General features: G+C 40.5%; 2 protein-coding genes across 9 annotated transcripts in view; both read right to left on the minus strand.

The window, feature by feature from the left end:
* The window catches only part of sptb (spectrin, beta, erythrocytic), a 72,653-nt gene extending 65,748 nt beyond the window's left edge, over positions 1–6,905 (minus strand). For 2 of the 6 annotated variants that reach the window (XM_041813556.1, XM_041813561.1), the window contains exons 1-2: positions 6,598–6,905; positions 3,803–3,866 (exon numbers count right to left, since the gene is read on the minus strand). The gene's annotated coding sequence lies outside the window, so the exon portion shown is untranslated. Of the gene's footprint in view, positions 1–1,783; positions 1,866–3,802; positions 3,867–3,940; positions 3,988–6,597 lie in introns of all 6 variants that reach the window. The other 4 variants (XM_041813559.1, XM_041813560.1, XM_041813558.1 and 1 more) reach the window with 4 other exon arrangements.
* Positions 6,906–7,986: 1,081 nt separating this feature from the next.
* The window catches only part of stard9 (StAR-related lipid transfer (START) domain containing 9), a 64,062-nt gene continuing 45,301 nt past the window's right edge, over positions 7,987–26,747 (minus strand). For 2 of the 3 annotated variants that reach the window (XM_041812221.1, XM_041812219.1), the window contains exons 18-32: positions 26,579–26,661; positions 26,304–26,365; positions 25,646–25,839; positions 24,967–25,441; positions 18,112–24,795; positions 17,738–17,941; positions 17,141–17,324; positions 16,616–16,762; positions 16,334–16,433; positions 15,979–16,145; positions 15,722–15,786; positions 15,331–15,533; positions 13,803–13,882; positions 13,231–13,389; positions 10,089–11,276 (exon numbers count right to left, since the gene is read on the minus strand). In XM_041812221.1, the coding sequence (XP_041668155.1) occupies positions 11,175–11,276; positions 13,231–13,389; positions 13,803–13,882; positions 15,331–15,533; positions 15,722–15,786; positions 15,979–16,145; positions 16,334–16,433; positions 16,616–16,762; positions 17,141–17,324; positions 17,738–17,941; positions 18,112–24,795; positions 24,967–25,441; positions 25,646–25,839; positions 26,304–26,365; positions 26,579–26,661 (8,909 nt within the window). In that variant the 3' untranslated portion in view covers positions 10,089–11,174. Of the gene's footprint in view, positions 8,361–10,088; positions 11,277–13,230; positions 13,390–13,802; positions 13,883–15,330; positions 15,534–15,721; positions 15,787–15,978; positions 16,146–16,333; positions 16,434–16,615; positions 16,763–17,140; positions 17,325–17,737; positions 17,942–18,111; positions 24,796–24,966; positions 25,442–25,645; positions 25,840–26,303; positions 26,366–26,578; positions 26,662–26,747 lie in introns of those variants that run through there. The other variant, XM_041812220.1, reaches the window with a different exon arrangement.

Here is a 26,747-nt window from a genome sequence, read left to right on the forward strand (position 1 = left end):
ATCCAGTTAAAACAGAAGACATTTTTAAGGTGATTAGGTTTAAATGAAAAATACAGCTGTGTGTCATCAGCGTAGCAGTGGTAGGAAGTGTTACAGGTACACTGGAACAAGTCACCGGGGGTAACATACAGATTGAAAATAGGTCTTGACCCTTGTGGGACTCCACAGAACAAGGGAGCAGAAGATCTTAAATAACCAATGTACATAAAATATCTGTCAGACAGGTAGGAGGCAAACCATTTTAGAGCTGTACCCCTGAAGCCAACCCAAGCGGTTGATTAGAATTGCAGATTAATAGTGTTAAAGGCAGCTGAAATAGAAAATTCACTTTTATCAGCCTGCATTAGAAACTTTAAGGAAAGCAGATTCATTGCTATATTTTTGATGGAAACCAGATTGAAATTTATCAAAGGCATGATGACCTTCTACCACTTGAAGAAGATGCTGAGCGACAACTTTATCAAGGGTTTTGGAAAAAAATAGGTAAAAAGTTGAAAAGTTTGAGGAGGCTTTTAAAAGATCTATTTTTGGCTTTTTATGCCTTTGTTATGAGAGAGGAGGACAGTGGATAAAGTCAGTAACAGGGATGAGAGAGTGGGGGAGAGACATGTGGTAAAGGAGGCGCAGGCTGGATTGAACCTGTGCAGTCCATTTATATGGGGACCAAAAAGCTATAATCAGGAATAGCCTGAAGAGAGAGACTGATTAACAACAGGTTTGGAGTATGCCTCTGCCACGTACCCCTAAGACATCACCCATCCCATCTATTATAACAAGAATTGGGACCATTCCTCTGACATGAACCTGCAAAACATGCCTGAGTTTGTGAGCTGAGACTTTATAACAGTGTCCTTGCCTCAGTTTAAAGCTGTATAAGGCCTCCTGCTTATAGACAGTCCGGTGACACAAAGTTCACTGCCTGCCAAAGCCAGTGTGAGTCTGTCAATAGTGAGTTGTCCTCTCTCCTGGTGTCCTTGAACAAGAGACTGAGCTCTGACACACCTGCTCATTCAAAGCAGGTCACTTTGTCAGCTATGAGCTTCTCTAGTGAACACAGGGAGTCAAAAAAAACAAAGCATACAGTCGCCGATTGAAATAAAAGCTAAAAGAATGTAGTTATGTACTCAAGAAGCACCTGGTTACATTGTAAGCTGCAAGATGTTTTAAAACCTGTTTTAAATAAAAACGGACAATACAACCTCTCTACAACAAGCAAGAATTTAATTATACTTACTTATACTTATTTTGGAATTATTTCGAGATCATATATCGTAAACATTAAGAAGAAATGCTAATTCAAACTACTAACTGTAACTGTAGCTAGCTGGCAACTCTCTGAATAGGTGTGCAAGCGCTTTAATCTAAATGCAAGCTGACAGGAATGAGAAGAACATTGTGGGTCTGGTCGTGGATGAGTTCTTGTCCAACTCTGCTGTGCTTCTGACATTTCAGGCGGCCTTAGAAGTGCAGCTGCAGCTCCTGCATCCAGCAGAGGACCCTTCCCATCCCTGACCACGCCAGCATTAGACACACGGTCTTGCCAATGATAGCCAAAAATGTTGTCACAAAGGATTCTAGCCGTCACCTCCAGGCCTCACAAGAGTATAGTAAGACCAGGGTGACCAAGGACAGAAAGTCTCTGACTTTCGTCTGCATGCTCAAATATTAGGAGCACCACACTGCTTTGCCCAGTGAACCCATGGCACCATGTGCGAGGCCAAGTCTGCAGTTGATCTCAGCCTTGCAGTTATTACGCTGCCAAGATAGATGAACTGCTCCTTACCTTCCAGGCTCTCACCATCCACAGACACAGATTCTATGGCAGCATCCAAGGCATCCCTGAATGCCTGGATCTTTGTTGTGGCCTGGGAGACACACAGGCAGATAAATACTTTTATTCCTCAACTCATAATAATGGCACAGCTACAAAGAAAAGGGAAATTAAAAAGGCTCAGTCCCAAAATAACCTGAGGGTTATTTCTAGCCCTTTCTGTATATTGTGCAGGTTCACATCTAGAGGTAAGGTGTCTTGTTGGAATGGTGGCAAAGTGCTAGGAGTAAACAGTGCTACAAATGGAGAGGCACACTCCAAACCCAGCATTATGGCAACTCTCCCAGAATACTTTGTGAATAATCTGCAAGACTTGAAAATTACAACAATCTAATGTCTTACATTAATGTTGTTTCAATGCATTATAGTCCTTTTGATTTTGAACAAGCCTTTAAAAAAAGTTGCTTATCATTGAAATGTTGTCACATCTGTTTACAAAAATGATGTCAGTGACAAATGATGAGGAACTTGAAGGGTCTTATCATTTCATAGCAGAAGATTTTACCACCACAGGTACGCATCTCTCTTTCAAGGGGCAAGGCTACTCACAAGAGGGGATGATGGGGAAAGCTTTGTGGGACCCAGCCACATTGAGAGGCCCATGAAAGACAGCAATATGGTCCATGCTAAATTCAAGAAAAAATCAAATGTACTAAACCTTACTTACTAAAAAAAACAAAAATATTCATTGTGAAATTTGAGCCTCAGTAAAAGGAGACAGTTTCATAATGTAAACCTGCTTTCTTGAAATGGTGTTGAGCTTTAACTTCTTTCTTTTCTAGTACCATTAACATCATGGGAGAGCCCGTGGAATTTAAATATACGTTCCTGAAATAGAAGTGTGGATACTGGATAAGAAAGGAGAAAAAGGAGATGCATATGACCCCTAATGATAACCTGACAGCAAATGTTCTTCAGTCAGCTTCAAAGTCAATCTGAGCCTGGGAACCAGAAGGCTAGCCCCCTGCAGATCCGTGTGCTGTTATTACTAAATCAGATCTGATGTAGGCATTTAAATAGCAAAAATCAAGGTTTGTAATCTTAGATGGCACAGGAAAGAAAAGGTGGCAAAGTTAGTGCATCATTCAGCCATAACTCACTTAATGTCTGGCAGTTAAACAAAATAGTTGATGATAGTGTACTAAATCTCTAGTTTTATTGCGTCTGAGTTTAACAAATATAAAATCACAGACATATAAATGACATAAAGAAGAATTAATATTAACACTGTCAGTTATTCTGCAGTATGAAGTTGGCAAAGATTGCCCCTATTGGCCTCTACTGATAAAACAAATTCTCTAATACTTCAGAACTTCACTGTAACTCTTACTATCAGCCATAGAAGATAAAATGTCAGCAGCACATGTATCAGTAAATACATATATTTTAGCAGCACATTGTAAGCTTATGAGTAAGGGTAGCTGCTTAATTTCTCAAAAGTTGTATAAATGTCAAGAGGGATGATTAAATTTCCACCTGGAATTTCTCCACATTTCCAAGCACTGCAAAAGCTGACAAAAAAGTGTAAGCTCATGTTACTGTGGATGCTGCTATGCAAATATTTTCTGCAGCTTTTGAGAAATAGATAAAAAGGTGTGAATGAGATTTTCACCCTTAAGATTTGCTGAGTAAGAACATAAACAAAACAATTCCTTGTTTGCGAGGCGTGAAATAGCTTTTCTTTCATAACTTTTCCGCTGCTTGTGATTTTTTTTAATTAAGTAGCCCCTATTTTTCTCCTTTGCTGTTACTGCAAAACTACATCGCAAACAAACATGTACAATATAAGCATCAAATCAGCACCTGGGAGATGAGTAATAACCTTGCAAAGCGTGCTCGCAGCTGTAAGTAAGCTGCTGGAGGATGCACTCTGAGGAGCAGAAACACATTAGCTATAGGAAGCACATTATTTAGAGTCAGGAGAAGAGGCTGAAATAAGAGATGGGTGTGGTGTAAATGTGGGGGACCTACAGCGTGTGAAACTGTAGCAGCAGCAGCAGCAGCAACTGAACTGAGGAGAGGGAGGCCTGTGGTCCTGCAGAGAGTAAATCGGAGACATAAACACAAAGTGGAGAGGGATCAATATGGACGGAAGAGGAGGCTGCTTACTGGATTGAATGACCACCAAAGTCTGCAGCTTTGATGCTATCTTCAACCTGTAAATATCAACACAAAACACACCTCTATTATTGTGACAGCATAGCATGCTGTACATCGATTATGAACACCAGCAGTGAGAAAGTCCCTCTGTTGTGGTCAGTTCTGTTTTGACTTCAGCATGCCTGAGCCTGATCTTGTGAGAGGCTATAAGGAATCAATAGTAAACTATTCCTGGAGAGTGTTTACACTTCAGTCCCTGCTCAACCAGACGTGGCGACACACACTTGTCCTTTTAAGGGGAATGAGGAGGAAGGTCTGTTTTGCTCAGAGAATATTTTATGTCTTTGTTACTGAGAGGCCAGCACGTTGTTTCCGATCAAGGATGGGATAAACATCTATGGTCGCCTTGAGGCAACCATGCGATCATGGAAAGTACATGGAAAGTACTTGGGTTAGTTAATCAAAGGTGGAATTAAATGATCTTAAGCAGACTTTCCCAAACTTGCTACTGTCAAATTTGAAACCTGAATTCTCCGAGGTCCACCAAACCCTCATACACCCAAAACATAACACCCAGTTACTTCACTGGACTTGTGACGACTGAAATAACTTCAAACATCCCTTTTCACTGCTGCTTCCCAACTATAATAGTTATCAGTGCCTTCAGAGACATAAACTTTATTTAGAAAAGGGTTTGCAGAGTGATGAAGTACAATTAACAAGCCGCCATTGTTTGCATGTTTTTGATCAGACATTTGTTAAGTCGCTTATATTTTCTTTTCAAGTATTCATCTTTTTAATCATACTTTGCAACTCCACAAGCTCTTTTCAAGTAACATTATGTCCCCAAAAGCACCCATAGATTCATAGAATCAGGAAGTTAGTGGACTTGTATGGATTGTCCCTAGTTAATCCAACACCAATTAAACTGTGACACTGATTCAGTGACAAAAAAGGGTGGCATGTAAATTCAGTCCTCTCGCTGAGGTTGTTTTAGATCTGGACTATTTCTAGAATCATTAACTTGTACTTAGTCTTTATTCAACCAGGAGTACACCTGGTGCACAGATGGCCTGTTGTGCCTTTTTGATATGGGCGGTCTGGGTTTCAGTTGGCCTGTGGCTTTTTCACTGCATATCATTCCCCACTCTCTCATCCCTCTTTCCAGCTCTATCCACTGTCCCATCTCTCAAATAAAGGCAAAAAAGCCCAAAAATAAATAAATACAAAATCTAGGTTACATCAATCAACAACTCAGCAGCTTTCAGTAAAAAAAAAAAAATGAGCATACACTGGTCAGATGTTCCCTAATTCTAGCTTTAAAATCTCCTAAACTAATGTGATTTCTATTCTAAACCATGCTTATGATTTTAATTTATCTTAAATGAGCTGTGGTGGCCCACCTGAAGGACCTCCAGGGCCCTCCAGTAGTCCTCGGCCCACACTTGGGAAGCACTGGTCTAAAGTACGGCAGATGAATTGAAAATGTAGGTACTTTTACGTCATTATTTTCGGTTTTCATGTAGGTTTTCAAGTCATTTTGGGGAAAAAATACATTTTTTAAAAACAGTTCAATTTTTGCATGTAAAACTTGAGGTAAATTACGTATATATCTTTTAAAAATATTATACATTCCTGACTCACTTAGGCTGTTCTACCAAAATTAAGGCAAACAGCCAAAAAAAGCAGGACTTTTCAAACTTTTGTACCTCCTAAAATAAAGGTGCAAGAGAACAGGGACCCCCACTGTACCTGAAAGTGCACATTCAAGAATAGCCATGTGCAGACTTTTACAGGATTTTTTAAACATTATTTTAATTTCAGCATAAATCTCCCTGAAATGACCAAGTTTTTATATTACATTTAATTAACTTTACACATATATTTCTATAAAAGTGGGTAAAATATACAATTAAAAAAAAATAAAAAATATTCTTTGTTTTTGGAAGGTATCTGGAGACTCCCAAAGGGTCCTGACCCTATGTTGAGAACCACTGGTCTTAAAGTATAGAGAATTAATCCAAAATGTAAATGCTTTTACATCATTTTTCCAAGGTTTTTTTTTTCAAGTTTGACATGCATTAATAAAACAGCAACCTACAAAACAAAACCTAGCAAACAACACTAGAAGGCTTCTTCACTTAAACAGTGTGAATGACATTTAATGGAGAGTTTCACTGTTTTAACCAATTTTTAAGAGGAATTCATTTATTTTGATTTCTACATACAGTATTTAATATGACGTAGTATTTCTCATTCTCCATTACTGCCAAGTATTTCTTCACTTCGTCCTCCCTTTAAAAACACCTACTTGGACACGCACAACCATGCGCCTAGACGTCACTGTGCGCACTTTCAACGCGCTTTGCTCGTAATGGAAAGATAACAAACTGATAGCAAATAAACACCAGCTGTTATTTCAATTTTAAATAAAATGCAGGGGTTAATTCGTGTGTATTTTATATTATCTTTTCAAAGGTTATGTCGTAATTTTGAAATGGCAGCCTACAACAGGTGGTTTGGCGGAAACTTGTAAATTCTCTTCAAACAAGGACAACTTGTGCTAATAGCCCCGGTAAAGTTGCCTTCCAACACTAATTTGGCAGTTTCTTTTTCAAAAGAAACATTAAACAGTTCACCTTGCTCTGTCATGAATTTCAGCTTACTTGTTTCTTGAAGTTCTTCTGTCCTGGAGTGCTTATGTTGAAGCTTCGCCCTGCCAATAAAACAATTATAATCCCATTGAAACAGCGGGGTCCTGGTCAGTGCGGACGTTGGTCTCCACAGCGCGAGGAGGGTACGGGGGACGAGGGAGAGGGGCTGCAGGCGCCGCGCGCTCCACGATCATTCCCGAAAGCCAGCGACTGACCCACCCTGCAGGGTTAAAAATAAAGTGGGCGCATCCAGTACATGATCTGTGTGCAGGCAGGGACGGACATTCCTGACATGAGCTGGTGACTCTAAATGGCAGACACTTCTGATCTACCGTGCCCCCCCCCCCCCCCACCTACTTCACATCTCCCCGCCCAGACAGGGCTCTAATCGCACACACAACACCCACCCAGACCCTTTCAGAAATGTCACCTCCACTGCTGCCTCTGAATGCCATTTACACACTGAACAGCGTGAAGGAAGATTGGACATGGAGACAAGTACTGGACAAAGATCCTCTCATTTGAAAGGATGCTCTACATCCTGTGGACAATGTGAAACGAAATGCTTCAAAAACTACACTTATGTATTTTCTCAAACATTTTCATATGACTCTGAGAATCTATGACATTTAGTAGGGATTATTGACTCCATAGAGGACTGCATTTAAACGATACATATTTTTTTAACCTTGTAAGACTTGGGCGTTTTCTTGGAATACATTTTTAGTTTATCCCATTTATTTAGGATAAGAAGGACCAGATCTTCAAACAGGATTTTTTTTTTACCAAAAATGTCTGAAGGTTTGGTTTCTGAAGAAAAAGAAACAGCAGTGGATCTGTGTGTTGTTATGGAGTATTTTTCCTGTTTTTCTGATGACAGACCGTAAGGACTTGTTAAGACTAAGCAAGAACAAAGTCTTCTCTAAAAGCTCTGAATTTGTTGGAAAATTTCCTTTCCCAAATCCATACAAATTCTCTAAAATCTCCAAGAAATTACCTAAAATTTCAGTGAAAACTCTGAAACACATTTTTAAGCATACCATAAAAAGCACCCCCCAGATATTTCAGTGAAACTTCATCCTCAAGCTTGAATATTTCAATTTTAGAAATCCCCAAAATTCCATGTAAGTTCCTGAAAATCTTAATGCTCTCCAAAATTTCAAAACAAACCCCCCAAAACGGTATCATTAAATTCCCAAAAATGTACACATTACCAAAAAAATCTATAAATGAAATAAACAAAAAGTCCCCTAAACGTCCCAAACAAATTCCCAAAAATTACAAGTACATGTCCTTTTTAACGTCTATGAGGGATGTTAAAAGGCCCAGTTCAAGCTTCTGACAGAGTTTTGGTCCACTGGAAAGGTCTCCACATTAAAAACGCAACAACATTTTCTTTAAAATATGTATTGTACTCAAAAATGGCCAAACAAGCAGGCCAAACAAAGCTGAACATTTATAATAAAATACATTTACAATTCATCAATGCATAAATAACAATACATACTTTGTACACAATGAAATAGGCACTTAAAAAAATATATAGGAAGACATAAACAAAATCAGTATGAAAAGTTCTATGCTCCTTCAATCTGTGTCCACTTCAGTATCTTTTTTTTTTTTTTTTCTTTGGCTCCCAGGTGAAGTTTTAGTCACAACTGTAACGCCCAAACAGTTGTGAACCTTCAGTAAATAGTATGGCTTCATATCTGGATTCAGTCGATCCAGCTTTGACCCGACAACAGTCCTGCCTTTGATTCTGCATAGTTTCAACACTGTACAAAGTAAAACAATATAAAACATTAATGGATGCATTAATATGTTGTGCAACACAGCACCGAGCTTTGCTTACAAACACGATAACTATAACACACATTCAACAGCATTTCAAACTGAATGCAAAAGGAACAAAATAAATACAACTTCTTGAACAGGTGAGAACAAAGGCCTTCAGACTTATGCAGATTTAGGGTACCGTAGTGTGTCTTTTTTGTTCTCTACTTATTACAGTAAAATCAAACAGGGAGGTCAGTGGTCAGGGTCAGTTGGAGAGCACCATCCTAGGTTTCTAAAGCACTTTGCTTAAGGCCACTTCAGTAGGTCAGATGCCTAAAGGAATCTGAGACCTTTGGCTTAAAACTGTTTTAGACGTCTTATTTGAAAATTTCCTGACTTTTAAACTCATCTTCTTGTTTGCTACAAAACAGTGCTGTTTATTGTTTTTTACATTTGCCCAAACAGATAAAGTAACAATCATTCTCTTAAATTCTTCAATACACCTGCGTATTATCCAAAATATAGCTTAAAGACAGTATGGCAATCATTGTTACAGTGAAGAGAGCTAAATATTACATTTGACATTAAAACAAGGCATTTCCTGTGTTTTCTTTTTTTTTTTTTTTTTTTTTTACTTAAAGGGATATTCAGTATTTTTGAAGCTGGGCCATATGATGTACTTGGCATTGTTGGCAATAGAAGTGGCATTAGTCTCTAGGGATTTCAGTGTTGCCCCTTTGAGAAGACTTGCTGGTAGTAGCAGCAGGGAAGTTAGGCTATATAGTGCTACAGATGGGTATTTAGTGAGTTTTAGGTAAAAATGGGCCAAAAAGCAATGTCTGCTCAATTGTTTGCTAAAGTGAAAATGTCTGAGGTGTTTAAATTTTTTTACCCAGAAGGCCTCTGTGTTTGGCACTGTTTGCACTGCAGGCTGCATGCAACTGGCTACGTGTTCACCCACCTCAGCGTATCTGATCAACTGTATGAGACAAAATTGTAATTAAATGAATTTAAGTGGTTTCTGTGAAGGTGGCCAACCAGTTGAGAGACATGCGGAAAAGCATGAAAAAGCTGATTTAGGTCATTGTGAAACACTTCACAAAGGAACAAAATTCCCTCAGTGTTGAGGATTCTGCTTTTGGTGCTGCTATAACTGTGGAAGTGTGGGGAGTCTTACGACTAAAATATCAAACATATCAGAAATCCATCCAACCAGTCAAGAGCAACTGGTTGGGCAATAGGCAGGTCGTGGTCAGCCATCGTATCCCCCTGTACACTGCACAACAAACAATGCACGATCAGACCAAAAGTCAAGACAACTTCTAAGTGAGTGATGTGACTCAAAACATGTGTCTGAATCAGATTAAATTTACCAGCTTTACTGAACGTCTGTGTTTTACCAACCTGCTTCAACTTTCTGAAGATAAAATGACAAAACCAGCCCAGGGGGCAACTTACACTAAAATCATCTGAGACCAATGCCGCTACTACAACCAAGTACCTTACATAACCCAATTTAAAAAACACTAAAATATTCCTTTAACCCCTTAAAGCCTGTTGTATCATATTTGATACATACTTTTATGATACCTCCATCTAGTTAACATGCTCAATAAATTACTCAAAAAACTTCTAAATACAATCTGCTAAATGATAAAAAATGCCATCAAGTGGATTATCAGTCACCAATGAATGAATGAGATACAAAAAATACATATATGTTAAATTTAATGGAAATTTGGATTATTTTGAATTTCAGTAGAAAGGTAAATAAACATTTCAGATCCAAAAAAATGAGAAATTCCTGGCTTTAATTGGTGTTTTCAGGCTTTAATGGGTTAAAGTTGTTTTTAGTTGGTAGTGTTTTTTTGAGGAAATATAACAGAAAAAAATCATATAGATTTGAAAAGTGTTGCAAACCAACCCTCTCCAGGAAAGTTAAACTTTCCTTTCTTTAACCTTTTTTGATGATCCATCTCCTCTAAAAAGTTCATACTTTCCCTTTTTGCTTCAGAAGTTCATTCTCTGCTGAATTAACAACTTTCAGTGGTTAAAATATGCAATGCCTGAGGAAATAAGTACATACCTTACATATCTTTGCTTCTTAGAAAAATGTTTAAATTAGATCCGAGGAAAAGCTGTATTGCTTCTGAATATGAGCTTAAATTGGGCTACATTTACTTTCTTGTATTCATAAAACAGTAGGTTAGTAAATAACCACCACTGACTAAAAAAGTATGACCTTGTATTTTCTGCTAAAGCTATGTAACTGACCTTATAAACTCTAACATATCAGCTCCATGTCATAAAATTGAAAAAAAAAAAAAAAGCCAACATCATAGTGTTGAACTGTTTGGGAGCTGAACTGCTGATACAATTAAGCTATGATTGACATAAGAAATTACCTTTGTTTTTTTTTTTTAAGATCAATAAATGGATTTAATGGGGAATCTTTGAAGCAGTCGCTATCTAATTATCAAGCTTAATGTCATTTCAAGTGGTTCCCTAAGGCTTCTTACTAATCTTTGGTAGAAAAAATAAAAAAATAATAATAAAAAAGGAAATCTGATTGTTACAAGCGATACTGTACATTACACATATAAAAACACAGTTTCAATCTTTAATATAAAAAATACCTTCATGCAAAAAAGCTGCTTCAACTTTAAAAAATAAAAATCAATGTAACAGTGCTCTTAGAATTAAAAAAAGTCAAGTAAATAGTTTTCAGGTGCAAAAGTAAAAGACAGACTAACTCCCTGCTGGAGACAGTTTAGTCTAAGTGCTCACAGCTAATGTGTCTTCATCCCAGGGATTTACGAAGCGAGGAAAACATCAAGGTCAGCAATGACAGCCGCTTGTCTTCTGGCAACAGTGTTTAACAATCGGTGAGGAAAAGATGGAGTTCCTAAGTCCACCTGGGGGGTAAAGATCAAAGATAAACACGTTCAGAACCCACTGGCAACAATAAACAGCACGGATGGAACAATACTGTAATCTTCACTTTCTAACTGCTTTGGACCAAAATGGGTGGATGTGGCTCAGTGGTGGAATTAGGTGTCTCTAAATAGAAGGTTTTGTACCCTAAGTAACATGTCAATTTGTTCCTTCTGCTAAATTAGTGGCATGTTAATGTACAGTACATGAATGTGTGTAAATGGGATTAACGAATACTCATGCACACTTTACATAGCGGCCTCCACCATCAGTGTGCGACTGTGGAGTGAATGCATAAGCGTGACCTGCAGTGTGAGAGTACTTTGATTAGTCAGGCTAGGAAAGCACTCCAAGCTCTAGTCCATTTATAATTTAAGTCCATAACAAATGCAGAGTTCTGTACAAGTGCTGTAAATAGAGGCATACAAATACTCTGAATTAAAGGATATAATTGAAAAAATCTATAACTTTCTGATAAACTGAATCTAGTTTTAACAGATGACTGGATCATAGTCTAGAGCGCAGGTCCAGTTTTGATTACCAACTTCTGCTTCCACACAGCCTGGGACAGGAACTTGTTAGTCACCTGCAATTACCTCAAAGCCCAATCTGGAGTGGGCATAATGCAGGAATTATCATACATTCACCTTATTTTTAGTGCTTTACTTTTATTTTCCCACCTGAATGTGTGAAACCTATGTTCTACATCATTATTAACTGGCCCAATTAGTTGAATAATTATCAAACATGCTGTTCTTACTAAGCCAACATTTATTTGTCCATGATTCTAAGGTTGCATTCAGAAGAATATCACTCAGAATCCCTGGTTTATGATTGTACAGTTTTACCAGGCCAATTAAAAAACGTAGGCTAGACTGAAAATATAGCATTCTGGGATATGCTGCTGTCTTTGGAAGGCAAAACAAAAAGCTGCTATCTTATTAATTTGGCAGTTCATAGTGAGCTGATGACTCATCTTGCTGGAATTCTTTGTATGTTTCCCGGGGTTAGAACTTTTTATGAAGATGTTTTTGGTTTTTTTTTTGCCTTTTTAGAGAAGGACAGTGGATAGAGTTTGAAACAGGGATAAGAGAGTGGAGGTGAGACACGCGGAAAAGTAGCCATAGGCTGGACTTGAACCTGAGCTGCCTGCATATGTGGGGCGCAGTCTAACCGCTAGGCCTTTTGCGCCACACGCAGGGTTGTAAAGTCACTGCTATGCAGACGATACATAGATGTTCCTATCCTTTCCACCAGATGACACAACTGTCTTAGCTAGGCTCCTGCCTTGCTGATATTTCTGAATGAATGAACAACACCTTCAGCCCAACCTGTCCGAGACTGAGCTTATCATCATTCCACCATACAACATCAAATCAATATCCAGCTTGGATCGAATTAATGTATGCCCACTAAGTCTGCCTGAAATCTGGGTGTCCTGACTGATGACCAACATCAGACCCTACCTGATACAGCTCATGGTACAGGAGCTTGTAATATCATGTTATCAACTACTGCAACTTATTACCGGCGGGGCTCCCTGTGTGCACATTTAAACCTTTGCAGATGATACAGAACACAGCAGCACATCTGGTCTTCAACCAACCCAAGACAGTACATGTCACTCCACTGTTCATCTCTCTACCCTGGCGGCAGCTTGCATCAAATTCAAAACACTACACACTAGATCTTTGCTAGTGATGTACTTACTCTGAGATGTATGTCACTTTGGACAAAAGCCTCTGCTAAATGACACTGCAATGCTGTAAGTTGTCAAGACTTATTGTTCTCCAATGGCCTGTGTCAGAGGTAGGTTTTGTGAAATCTACATCAGTCAAAAGGAGCCATTATTGTCTATGATAACCAAAGTAAAATAGCTAAGAAATGCAGTGACGTTTCTAATAAAAGAACGAACCTAAAGGAAGCATATTTTACCTGTAGCAGGTAGATGATCCTGGTGACTTCCTTTCCATTATGCCTGACTGGCTGCAGTATCCAACAACTGGGCATCATCTCCCCTCGGACGGCGTCTACACTAGGACGAGGCAGAGACTCCTCAAACACAGACTGCATCGCCAGGATGTAGCGGCCACCCTGAGGCAAAAAGTGAGAAAAGTATAAACAAAACAGACAGTTTAGCTATTTCATCAGAAGGGGCCAAAGACAGATAACTAGCAGCTGGTACATTTCTTTCCTTTTTTTTCCTTCCTCTGGGTGAATGTTGCTTATATTCAGTGAATTCCTATAAGCTTAATTTGTCTACACAGCTGGTTCTCGATGCTAAGGGTAAACAGCAATGTTTATCAGAAATTTTATTTGCTTACAAAATATATATCACAGTCCAATTTAAGTTTCTTCAACACCATATGTCAGTAAAGTGTGTTTTCATCTTCACAATGAAGAGTAATAAAGCCTGCAACTGAGCTGCGAACACTCAGGGGACCCGTTACAAGAGCGACCAGCAGGAATGACCAGGATCATCTGGTTCATTTCACAGCTGTGCTTACCCGTTTGGATTCAGTGCTGATGCAGCAGAAGTCTCGCGGCTGGCTGAGGTGGCAGGAGGACGGATCTGTCAGTATGTACACTGAACGAAAATACAAGAATAAATAGATGATGTTACTATGTAAATGAAGGAAAATATACACTAGACAGAACTTTTTTGCCAAAACTGTGGAAAGCAGTTTGGTTTCCAATATTAAAAAAAATATACCAAATATTAAAAAGGCAAGTTAAAATATAAGGATCTATACTAACTGGCACTAAAACAGCCAAATTAAAGAGAGCAGAGCAGAAAAGAACTAATGTTTCAAAGGTCAGCAACATACTGCAGGTGTAAGAACTGAGTTGATGTATGGGACTGTGTTCTTTACAGTATAACAAATGGCTAACAAATGCTGACATTTCATTTTTGGTTAAGACATTCTGAGGGGCCATAAACACCTTGCAAAAATAGATGAAAAATAACTCTGCAGCATAGACAAAAACAGAATTATTTTCCACATAGTCTTGCAAAAATACCAATATCATTTGCTCGGTAAACTCTAGCCACAGCAAATTAAATGCACTGGTTGCCATTTATTTCTGTATTGTCTAAAAGTTTCAGGTGGTGTTTACAGAGAAAACATACAGTGCCTATAAAAAAAGTATTCAGCCCCTTGGATGTTTACCCTTTTACTGATTTTATAAATCAATCATGGTCTATATAATCTGATGTTTTGACCAAAAAAAACTCTTAATGTCAAAGTAAAAACAGATCTCACAAAGTAATATCAATTAAACAAAAAATGGAATATAAAATAGGTGGTGCATAAAAATTAACCCCCTTTAAGGTGACTGACCTAATCCAGCAGAGGTGTAGCAAACTGGTGCTAGTAATCTCACAGTTAATGAAAATGAGGATAAACTGAGTGCAGTGAATGTGTCTCAAATGATTGTAGTATAAAGAAACGTGTCTGGAAGGTCCAGTCACTAGTTAATCAGTATTCCTGGCTACTATTACGCCGTGAGGACAAAAGACCACTCCAAGCAGCTCAGATGAAAGATTATTGAAAAGTATAAGTCAGAGGATGGATATAAAAAAAAAAATCCAAGACACTGAACATCCCCCAGAGTTCAGTTAAATCCATTATCAAGAAATGGAAGGAATATGGCACGTGTAAATCTGCCTAGATCAGGATGTCCTCACAAACTGGGTGAGCGTGCAAGGGGGAAACTAGTGAGACAGGCCACCAAGACACCTATTACTACTCTAAAGGAGTTGTGAGCATCAACCGCTTCCCAGATTCTTCAACAGTGAAAGCTTTATGTGAGAGTGGCAAAAAGAAAGTCACTGTTGAAGAAAATTCACATTAAAGGATTAACTCCAGCAATTTGTCACTAAATAAAACTGCATGAATTGGAATCACTTCAGTAAAGTACATTAATATCAACTAAACAGTTCTTGAATTTAGATATTTTGTTATATTCTACCACTTGTATTTTGATATATAGGAACTATATGAGGATGTTAACTATGCAGACATGATAGCTCACCCAGCTGAGTGCTGTCATCTAGTGGTCGTGTCCAGACTGAACGGACTGACTGATTGTACATGTGGCTCTTGGACAGCTGGCAGATTATGTTCCACAGACTGTCCACAGGTCTGTTCAGCTCCCCGGCCCCGAGAAAACCGTGGACAGACGGGCTGGAGGAGGGCTTGTAGTAAGCCTGGATGCCTCGTTCTTCCCCCTGATATCTGAACAAACACAGTTAATACAAAGGCAAATGAAATATATTTGTAATTTTGGTGGACTGAAGTAAGGACTTTACTTTGCAGCTGATCAATTGTATCTAAAAGCAAACAATGAGGAAGTCCTGCAATAATAAGGGATTAGACTGAGGGTATTTTTAGAGGTGTTTATGATATAGAATTAGTGATCTCACCTCCAGCCTGCTGTGGGCTTGCCTACCAGCAGGTTGCTCAAATCCCCGGAAGAAGCCAACCGCACCTAAAGAAAGAAGTTTACAACTCAACTTGATGAGAATGTCTTAAAGAGAAGATAAAATAATGTGGATCATTTACATGTTTATTAAATAGCAGCAGCATTTAATAACTTTTTACTGACGAAGAACTGCAGCCAGTATAGCAAAGATACTGGCCAGTTTTTCTTCAAATCAGTGTCACAGTTGAAGGTCATTACCTCGGCCAGAGCTCGGCTGAGGAGACTGGATGTAATATCCTGGTAGGCTATGGATATGGAAGAGGAGGAGCCAAAGGAGGCAGTGCGCTGACGTGGACAAGCTGTTGGTGATGGCGTCGAAGCCATCAGTGGCTCAAACCCGGTCACAGGAGGTTCAAGACGAACATCTAGCAAAGCACACAGATATTGACAAGACATTTTAACATGGAAAATGAATAGTGACAGACATAAGCAAAACCATCTACCAAGCTATTTTTAAAGATATGTTACTTTTTAATCTGGAAAAAATGTTCTTTGCAACACATCATTTTTAAGCATGCTTTTTTGTGCATGTGACTCGCCATCCAGTCCTTACCATGGGCAGACAGCCACACTCTGTGTGTTTTCACACTTTGTGGACCACATACAGGAGGACATGTCCTGACCTTCAGCCCTTCATCCTGGAACTCTGGCATCTGCACAGACCAAAAGTCAAAATAAGACAGTAAAATGGATCTCCATGGTGCTCATTAAAAAAGTTGACAAATACATAAAGATAGGCTTTCTGCTTTCTAAAAGTTGATCAGAAATTCCTTCAGTATTGTCTAAATTAAAGCTTTAGGTTATTACATTGCTTGAGTACATGTGAAAATCAAACCTGTCCATTAAGAAGCATTCTGTTGCTTTGCTGTAGCTGGGCAGCGTTGCCACTGTTGTACCCTGAAGTCGGTCCAGAAGAGAGGCTGAGGCTGGATCCAGTACACAAGGTACTGCTACTGATTCTTGTACGATGTCTCAAGTCATCCTGCAGATGTAGGAGGGGACAAGGGATTCTGGTGAACACTCTATATCCTTAAAATTAGTGGGAATAAAAATGAGCTGGAATAAAAAAATGGGGCATAAACATTTAATTGTGACCGAAAACTTATAAAATCCAAAACAATTTGTTAAATTATGTAAAATTCAAGTAATTTATGAAGATTTTCTTTGTATATATTTGCTGGTAAAACTTATTCAAAGTAAAAGTGAAAATTACCCAGTATCAGAATGTTACATTCAAGCAGCTGACATAAATATAGGGAATGCCTCACGTCCCTACAACCTGTTCCTACTGACAAGCCTGAGTGAAAATTATAAAAGAAGACATTTATCATGTGAAATATCTAATAACAGACCCACTGACCTTGGCTTCCTGTGACAGAGCCTGCTGCTGAAGCCTCCTCTTCTCCTGTTCGGTCCTCTCTCGCAGTCGTTCTCGAGCCTTCGCAATCTCTGTCCGTGCCTCCTCTCGGGCTCGCCCATAGTCCCGCAGGAGCTGCTCAATGTCAGATGGACACTGGCCCTCTCCTCGTGGTGGGTCTGGTGTTCTGTTATGAGGATAATTTGGTGAGTTTAATTTAAATCAATAAGGGCCAGTGTCCATAGACTTTTTGCATTGGCAGTGTCACAATGAACTTCTGCTTTCATTGGTTGTATCCGCAGATCATTTCTAAATAGCTCTGTGGACTTATGAGTTTCTGCATTTAAGGAACCATCACCACAAAACATGAAAACAATGCAAAGGACTCTGTGGGAAGCTGAGCTCCGAAAACACTCCACTCCATTGGTTTTGCATTGAACTTGAGCACTGCCAGCGTAAACAACTGTTACTGTGGACACAGGCCCTAACAATTCTGTTCTTTTCAATGCAAATCTTTTCAAGCCTTGGCAATTAATTTCCCTGACTTACTTTCTGAAATGAGAATCTTATTTTGCTTTTATAACAGAACCAGAGTCTTACCTGGTGTTGTCAATCACCTCTTGGTGTAGCTGTCGCAGGTACTCTTTATGCCTAATGGGCGTGGCAGCAGACATCTTAGAGGAGAAAGCAGCCTCTGGTGGAGAGGTGTGAAGATGTTTGCTTGGACTCAAACTACGAGCTCTGCGATAAGACTGCAGACGGTCTTCCCTCTGCTGTCTCAGACCCTCAATACTCCTGCGATGTCTGAAAAAAAAGTTTAAAAGATAAAAAATATAAAACAGGAATTTGGTTAGAAAATGAAAAGGCACATTACATAGAGCTGTTTACTAAATACAGTATTTGTATTGGTGCAAATTTCATTTCAGGACTGCATTAATAGATCAGAATCAAGATACCTGAGGTTGTATACTCACTGATCGTACAGCTGCTGTTTGGTTGGAGCAGATGTTGCTGGTTCCTCTGTGGACCTTGGAGACAGCATCTTTAACAGTGTGTCTGTCTCTCCCAGGCTGTAGTGTAGCTTGGCCTCTGTGAGCTCCACAGTCAGCGGCGTGTGGTTCATGCTGATGTTGACGGTTGCCATGACATGCTCTCTCTCCTGCCTCAGCCTCTCAATCTCTCTCACCCGTCTGTTGCTCTGCCCTGTATATTCTACATGTGAGCCGTGACTCTCCATTTCACCCCACTCAGCATTCTTCCTGCTCTTGACATAGTCTTTGGCTAGAACTGAGGCCTGTTTGTTGGATGGTTTTGATTGCTGGTGGCTGATGCCTGACCAGTTGGTGAACTTGTTGTGCATGGGGAGGTCTTCCGGGATAATCTGTTGGTCTTTGCACAGGGACACACTGCTGATTGGTTCAAAGTTTACAAGGACATCTGTGTTGCACTCACTGGGTGCCAGCGACACCATATCATCCTCTTGAAGAGTTGTTTTGCTAAGTTGGGACTGATTGTAGGTATCAACACAAAAATCTACACACTCAAGTGCAGCTCTTGAGTAGTTTGCCTCCTCTGTTTGTCTAGCTTTGTGCACATGAGGTGGTCTTGATATTGGACTGATTTGTTTATGCATGGTTAAACCTCCTGTTGAAGTCCCTTCCTCCATGTGCCATGTGAATTGGTCACTTTTATGGGAGACATTTTGCCTCTTGGGGCCTGTATATACATCCAGAGATGAAGTTAGGCTTATAGAGCCCTTATCGGAATCTTTTGGGCTTGAGCAAGGCACTTGACTCTCTTTCCCAAGTGATAAGGATTCTGATGTACAAGAAGACACATCACAGCCCTGTCTGGAAATGTTATCAGTCTCTGAAACAGTTTTGCATCCAGAAAGTTTGCATGATTGTGCAGTAAAGCCGTCTTTTTCAGAATTACAATCCTGGTTTTTGGAGGAATATTGTGTTGATTGGTTTCCTTTCTGCTTTATACGCAACCCAACAGCCACGGTCTGTATTGGAGATGAAGCACGGTCTGTGTATGTAGCTTTCTTCAAGTCATTTCTCAAGCAATTACTGGAGCTGTCAGACTTTTTTGGCGATCTATGGATGGTTTCAGATAATGTTCTGCTTTTGTTGAACAATGTTTCAGGTAGGTTTTGCTTTGAAACTCCAGAAAAAGCCGATTTTACACGCCTTTGACTTTCACCAGTAGTCTTCACTTGTGATACTGGGCCACTGTCTGACTGGCAGGAAGCCCTTGAGCTTTTATATCTCAAGTCAGGCATACTCTGCATCTTATCATCTGTGTTTGCCTTATTCTTCACGAGACAGTGCACTTTTTGGTCTTGAGATACACTGACAACCTCAGAACCAATTACTTTGACTATTACATTGACTTCATGAGGTTTGGACTGTTCATAAGGAGTTTGGTGAACCTCATTCTTGGCTGGTGAAGAGGATCTATCTGTCTGGATTCCAACATCTATGGATGTCTGTGTTGAGCAGTCTCTTTTGCTACAGTCATTAGATTCATTGTAAGAAGTATTGGTATTTAACAAGTTAAAACTTCTCTTTGTTATGGAGTTGAGAGAATCGCCTGTCCTCATTCCCTGGACATCCTCTAGAAGGTCTGAAGTGCTGTTGATCAGCTTTGATATTTGAACAGACATGCTTTCCATGCTTGCCCATGTTGGTGATTCTTTAATATCCACTTTCATTTTTTGAGTTGTAGGAACATCTGTTTTACTTCTTTTGTGGCGCTCTTTCCTCTTCAGTGCACTGTCACTGTTGCCAGTAATGACTGTGTGAAGCCTACAGTCAGTTTGAGTGCCATGTTCTAACGTCCTACTCCTTTGCGCTTGTGTCTGACTTGCCTTGGAGTCTTTTTCAGAGTAGACAAACATAATTTCATCCACCTGACTGGGGTTGTTACCAATCCCACTTTGAGCCCCATTACTTGAAGAAGTTTCAGAACTTCCAGCTTTCACTGTCAGATGAGCTGAATGATTGCGAGTTTCAACAGAAGCCTGCGGATGTGGCTGAGATGTTTTGCTCTTATTCTCCTTATAATCCTCCATACTGCTTAGTGTGCTTGAAAGCCCCTTATTGGTGACATAAGTGCTCAGGTGAGAATTGAAAGGCGAGTTCAAACCATTGTCAACGCTACAGCATCTTGTGATTTGTTTTTCAGAGCTGTTTAGAAGTGGAGATTTACAGGAGAGGTCAGCAGCACTTCCAAATGCTGGGTTCTTATAGTAAGGTTGGTTTGAGCCATCGCTTTGCCACTGGTGAACGAAAGGGTTGATATCACTGGAGGCAAAATGCATAGGAGAGTCCCGAGCCATGGCTGTATGTTGTAGCTCACCTTTCTTCACATATGGGATGACTGTTTCAGTAACTGTCTTTTGTGGCATTACTTGAGTGGGCAGAGAGCATCTTTTATCCAGATTCATGTAAGTCTTTGTGTTAGATTTGCTTGCACAAACTTGAGAATTATCCTCATTGCCACCTCTGATTAGCCTGGCCTCCAGTTTGCAATTGCTCTGATGTCCAAGTTTAACCCATTTAGAGGAAAGCATTCTGTTGTTTTCCTCATGTTCCTCATCCTCATCTGTAGATTTAAGGGAAGACTCGGAGGAAGAAGTGGGATATGTCTGGATCTTAGACCTTCTAAACCTTTTGGACCTCCCTTTCTTTGGCATGAGAGAGGAATGAGCCAGTTTATCCCCATATGGGTTCAGCTGAACCTGTCTGCAGCAACTCGCATTTCTGATCACATTTTCTTGGGGTATTTTGGAATTTAGCTGTGATGAACTGTTATCAGTTACCTCTGAGTTTGATTGGGATGTTTTTGGAACCTGTGCTTCAGATTGGTTGTGAAATGTCTCCTTGTCATTTGGCATTACACAAGTGTGTTGGCTATTAATCTGAGTATGGTTTGAAACATGCTGGCATCTGCCGTTGTAGTTCTCACTGACAGCACAAGTCTGCGCGAAGTTATTAGAGCAATTCTGTTCACATCTGATACAACCTTTGTCACCCGTTGTGCTGTCTACTTCACCATTTCCAACTGTTGTAACAAGATTTAAAGAGAAACTCTCATCACTATGTGTGTTCTGGTTTGCTTGATGTGTTTCAGGATACTTTTTGAGCTGCTGAATGGTACTTGGTGAGTTTTGTTTGAATGAAAAGCCATCTTCATCTTCAACCCTGGATGTGGCTTCCACATTAACATCCTTAACATGACTATAGCCATTGATTTCTTTTGTATACCCTTTGGAAGAAGGCGTTTCATGTGGTATTTGTTGACGTTTTTGGAAATCAGGAGTTAAAGTAGAGGTGTTTGGACTGCTCTGGGTTCCACCTTCATTAGAACATGGATTGTTGGCAACAGGATAACATGAAGAGCTTACTTTCTGACCACCAGTTACATTCAGTTTTTGAAGTAAAACCTCTTTCTCTACAGTGTTTGCTTGGAAATACATGCACTTCCTTGCAGAGGAGGCATCATTCATTGAGGACGAACCAACTGGGTCCAAGCTGGAACTGCTGACACTTTGAGAGTTTGACTGGATGTCGTTTACGGCAGAGGAGCTTTTGAAAACCCCAGCTGAATGATCAACTGTTGACTGGTCTGGTGTTGTATTAGAAAAGTTACCACCCTGGTTGATCTTTTGTAATACTTTAGTTGATTCAAGCATGTTTGGATCATGGACAGCCATTGGTTCAGCTGGCTGATCAGGTTGCTGTTGCTCATTTTTGTCCACTATGTCTTCACTCTCCATCTTTCCAAGTAGAAAGGGTTCACTGAGGATTTCTTTTAATTCCACTTCTTTGTCTTGCACTTCTTTTTCTGCCCATTTGTTTTTCTCACTACTACAGCTGACATTTAATACAGAACATAAGGCATTCAGGCTTTTACTCCTGCTCTTCCTCTCAACAGTAGGGCTAACCAATGACAAACTCATGTGCTCTTTCACCACTTCTGAGATTCTCAGATCAATGGCGCTACAAATTGCATCAGATTTGCATGTGTGTTTCCTATTTTCTTGATGTTTTCTGGGGTAATCAGTCTGGCATTCTCCTCCTTTTGTTTCGGCAGGTATTTCCTTTATTGTGACACCAACCGATTCAACCGACAGTCTCTCCCCCACAGAGGTACCACTCTGAGAACATTTGTTACATTCAAAGTCCTCAAAGATCTGGAAACTGGGCCCAAGTTTTCCGCTCATGGGATCGTAAACTGGCGACACCACTGAAGCCACATTGTCCTGTCTTTTTGTGCCATCAACAGTAATAAAATCAAATTCACGGCTGTCAGCTTCGACAGAAGATTGCTCCCCCTTTGAGTCACTGGTGTTATTATTGTCATCAGGCCAATTACCTTCTCGGCTGCCAACTGGTGTAAGGCACAAAGTTACCGACTCTTTGCGTTTGGTCCATTTTGGTATTTTTAGGCTGCCCATGAAAGAATCCTGTTGGTCTTTGTTCCTCTTCCTGGAATTTTTACAAGCCGATTTAACAAGCTCCTGCTGTAAAGAAATGTACGGCTCAGTGCCTTTGGTTTCAACGTTGTCCAACGTTTGGTCCCTTTTGAAAAAATTGGTATTCCCAAAGTCATGCTGCTGAAAATGAGTCTTTTTTTCCATCAGACAATCTGGATTGCACAGTCCTTCATCTTTAGTGGATTGTTTAGAGGCACTTTCAGAGTCAGAATTCTTGCTTAAAACTTGACCCTGTTTAGTCGGACTGGTTGGGGACATTCGAATACCTGATGTACACTTTTCAGAGGCAGAGGGCATTGCAAAGTCAGCCAGCACCATTTCAGACTCATCAGTGAATACCTGAGGCAGTATGACTTGTGATATTTGTTTAGATTGGCAGACATCAGTTGGTGACAAATGCATGGCTTGATTTGGGTTAGGTAAATCAGTTGGATTTTTGTTGCTACCGTAGCCTGAAGTATCTGAAAAGAGTTTTGACACCCTATCTTTTTGTTCCACACAATATGCTACCTCCTTCAGAGCTTCCTCTTTTGTTGTTAGACTTTGAGAGTGTGGAAAATTTGATGTTCCTGTGGTTCCCCTTGAATTCTCAACACTGTGTTCCTGCACGGTCACATTTACACCACTAGCACTGGTGGACGTTGAGCTACAGCTTCTAGATTCACTTTGAGACTCTAGGAGGTTTGTAGTGATGGGGCTAGGGCTGCCGCTACTGCTACTTTCTACACATCTGAGCACATTCTTTCTTTGGAAAGGCAGGGAATCTCTGTGAATCCTTGGACTATCTGCTGCATCTGTGGAGGACCAGGCATCGGTGAGAGCCAGCATGTTTTCTGGCTCCCTAATGCTGCAGCTGCTCAGGGAGCCTGGGCTGCTTGTCGATGTAGTTTGGATGTTTCCAAAGTCGTCAATCAGTTTGTGTACAGTGTCTCTGCAGCTGGAATTTGTTACTAATTGCTTATGAGGAGGAGTGTTCTTCATTGCACTGCAATGATTTGATCTTGGAGAGCCTTGTTGGCTCCAGCATGTCTCTGCTGGGATTACCTGAGGTTTATGACAGCTGTTCCCATCTAAAATGGTCTCCCCTGTTCTACAGTTATGTATGAGTGAATGGGAGCTATCTGTCAATAATGAGTAGGTTGGCACCAATGTTTGGCAATACCGCTCCACTGCTGTGTTTTTCCCGCTGCTTTCCATAGCCAAAGAATCCTTCGACATCTGACTGTCTTCACTCTCTGTTTCACTCTGAGCTGCTTCCTCATGTCGCAGCTGCTCTGCTAAGGCTGTAGCATAAGCAGAGGAGAGGGAATCAAGAGAGAAAAGGCTCTCAGAGTCTGACATCCCTTCATCTCTGTCGTCTTGCCCTTCCTCCCATCCAATTAAGCACTGATGGTTCTCAACCCATCTGCTGGTCTTATTCATCAGAGTCTCAGTGCTATGCCATCGTCTCTGTTTGATGTCATCCAACGGTGTCTTTTGGTCAAGCCTCTCACATGAGATGGCTGTTTTAACAGCACATCTGTTACGGCTCATCTTGGGATCTTTCGGGCCACGGTCTTTTCTTTGCCTCCAGTTAAATTTGCTTGCTATCTTCCCAAAGGTTTTGGGGCTTCTGCCTCCTTTCACACCTGAGGGTGGCTTCTTGAACACTTTAGAAAGCACTGTTTTCAACTTGGGCCCCACAGAAGAAGAGCAAGGTTTTATAACGGTTTCCACTTCATTGCTATCAGTAAAGGGTTGTGTTATTTTGTTTGTGCAAGAGAAAATCGGAGAACTTGATTCACTGGTTTTGGGTCCTTGAACATTTTCCTTACTCACTGGCTGCAAAGACTTTCCAACAGGTGACTTCAAACTAAACGCTGAGTTCTGATCTGATCTGATCTTAAAAGACAGGTCTCTGTTTGGCAGCAGAGGTTTTCTTTCCGGTCGTCCCCGGCAGGGCTGAGGCTCATTTTTGACCACTGGCGTAATGTTCTCGCAGGAGCTTACTCTACTTCCGCTAGCTTGACTTTGACCTGAGATGATCTTGGCAGAACAACTCTGGGTTCTTCCCCGAGGAAGACACTCATCTGAAACCCATTTCCTGCCAATTGAATAAGAGGTTGAGCAGGAATCTGATGGCAGTTCTGTGGATCTATTTCTCTTGAGGAAGTGTCTGTCAAAAAAAGTAAAAAATGACTTATTTGAGATCTGTTTGGCAAAAAAATCACCAAAGAAAACACCAAAAATTAGAAGGAAAAGCAAACTGATGCATAGTTTTGGACTTCATATTCACTCTAAGTGAAGAAAGGAAGTTTGCATTAAACTCAAAAAATTTTATGCTTACCTGAAGATAGGAGTGTGCTGTGGGTAGAGCCGGGACAGAAGATCTGCAGAAAATGAGTGTCTACGTGAAACAAACTGCCTTCCTCTGACTTGTGTTGGCAACTCAGGAGACTCAGGACTGTCCAGTCCTGGAGGCAGCTCCCTTTCCAGCTTCTGCAATTCCCTTTTAGCTTCCAGTAGATGCCTCTTACGGGCAATTCTCTCCAGCTGATAGTGCAACCTTTTCCGACGGATGCGGCTCTCGGCACGGCAGAGAGCGTGATGCTTTAGTAGCTCCTCCTGTACCGCCCTCTTCCTGGCCCTTATTAACATCGGTGGTTGATCAACTGTCTGACCATCCTGATCCTCAGGTGCTTGACTTGTTAGGCGCTCCAGAAGGGGTGCAGGGAGAAGGTCTGTTTGAACTCCTGATTCTTGGGTACTTCTTTGTTCTGCAGCTGTTAGGCGCTGTTTCTCCTGCAGAATCCACTGCTGGACTGTTAAGGAAAGATTTAAATAAAATATTTAAAGACTGGAAAGAGGGGCTGAGTATCTGACCCCTAGACAACATATTCTGATTTTGCAACTTTCCATTTTTGTCCATCTTATGTCAAAATTCCTGAATGTGACCTTGAAATTCTAAAGCTAACATGCAGGGTGTTTTTTAAATCTCTGTGTGAATCTGCAGAAGGACTACTTACTCTCACTGTGCTGCTGTCGGAGATGGGCCTGCTCTCGCTCCAGCTCTCTCTCGGCCCGTCTCTGTTCAGCCTGAATCTCCTGTCTCAAACTCTCCACGTAGCGTTGCTGTACCTCCACACGCTGCCTCGCAGTAGGCTCCTCACTTGGGGGAAGACAGTCTCCCAGCTGCCCTTGGAGTTTTACTTCTTCAGCACTATGAAAAATACAAACAGGCTCAGGAAAAAATATCCCCTGACAGACTTTCTTCAGTACAGACAGCCCAAAAAGCAAAACCACAACCAAAGAGACTCTTTTAGATTAACTAGGTTAAACTTCAAGTATAATAACTGAAGGTTTCCTGTTGGTGTGTTTAAAATAAAATCCTCTGTTGTTGGTTTGCAGTCCAGAGCCTCAACAGTAACCAAGCAACAGCTGAGTCCTCCCCGTAAACAGCTAACTGGGATTGTTCACTGGGGTGGAGGTAAATTGAAACACATGCCATCTGTACCAAATGAATTAAAACATGCATGAAGCATTGCCCTATTTCCACAGCATGAACGCTGGTATAACACATGTACCTCTTATCAAATATGTATGCTGGGAGTTGGCAGAATAAGGTCTCCCACACCACACAAATATTTTAAGGGGTCTAAATTTCATTTTTGAAGCAGTATTTACCTGTGGTCAGGACTCAAAGGGCACAGATCAATGTAGGTGCAGGTCATGCCGCTTTCACTGGCCTGTGAACAATACAACAAGATCAATCCAATTTAGACTAACTATAAAAAAATCAACTATCATTACTGTTGTCTAACTACACATGCACAGTCGAAATTATAATTAGAAATGATTTCTGTATTACTTACATCCTGGTTTATCATCCACAGCTCATTACCATTATCATCATAAATCATAACAAACAACATCAAGAACATTTTCAGAGCAGCACCCACCCGTCTGCGTTCCCTGAGCACGGCTGCCTCTGCCGGGTGGTTGAAACGAAACTTATGCACTCCTCCCAAGGTGATTATCATCCCTAGAGACAGAGACATATCTTTCATCACAAGCTGCACTCATACTGAGGCATCATGTTGATGAAGACTGCAGGGTATGCACATGTAT

The sequence above is a fragment of the Cheilinus undulatus genome, linkage group 18 (assembly GCF_018320785.1).
Source record: "Cheilinus undulatus linkage group 18, ASM1832078v1, whole genome shotgun sequence".
Classification (NCBI taxonomy): domain Eukaryota; kingdom Metazoa; phylum Chordata; class Actinopteri; order Labriformes; family Labridae; genus Cheilinus; species Cheilinus undulatus.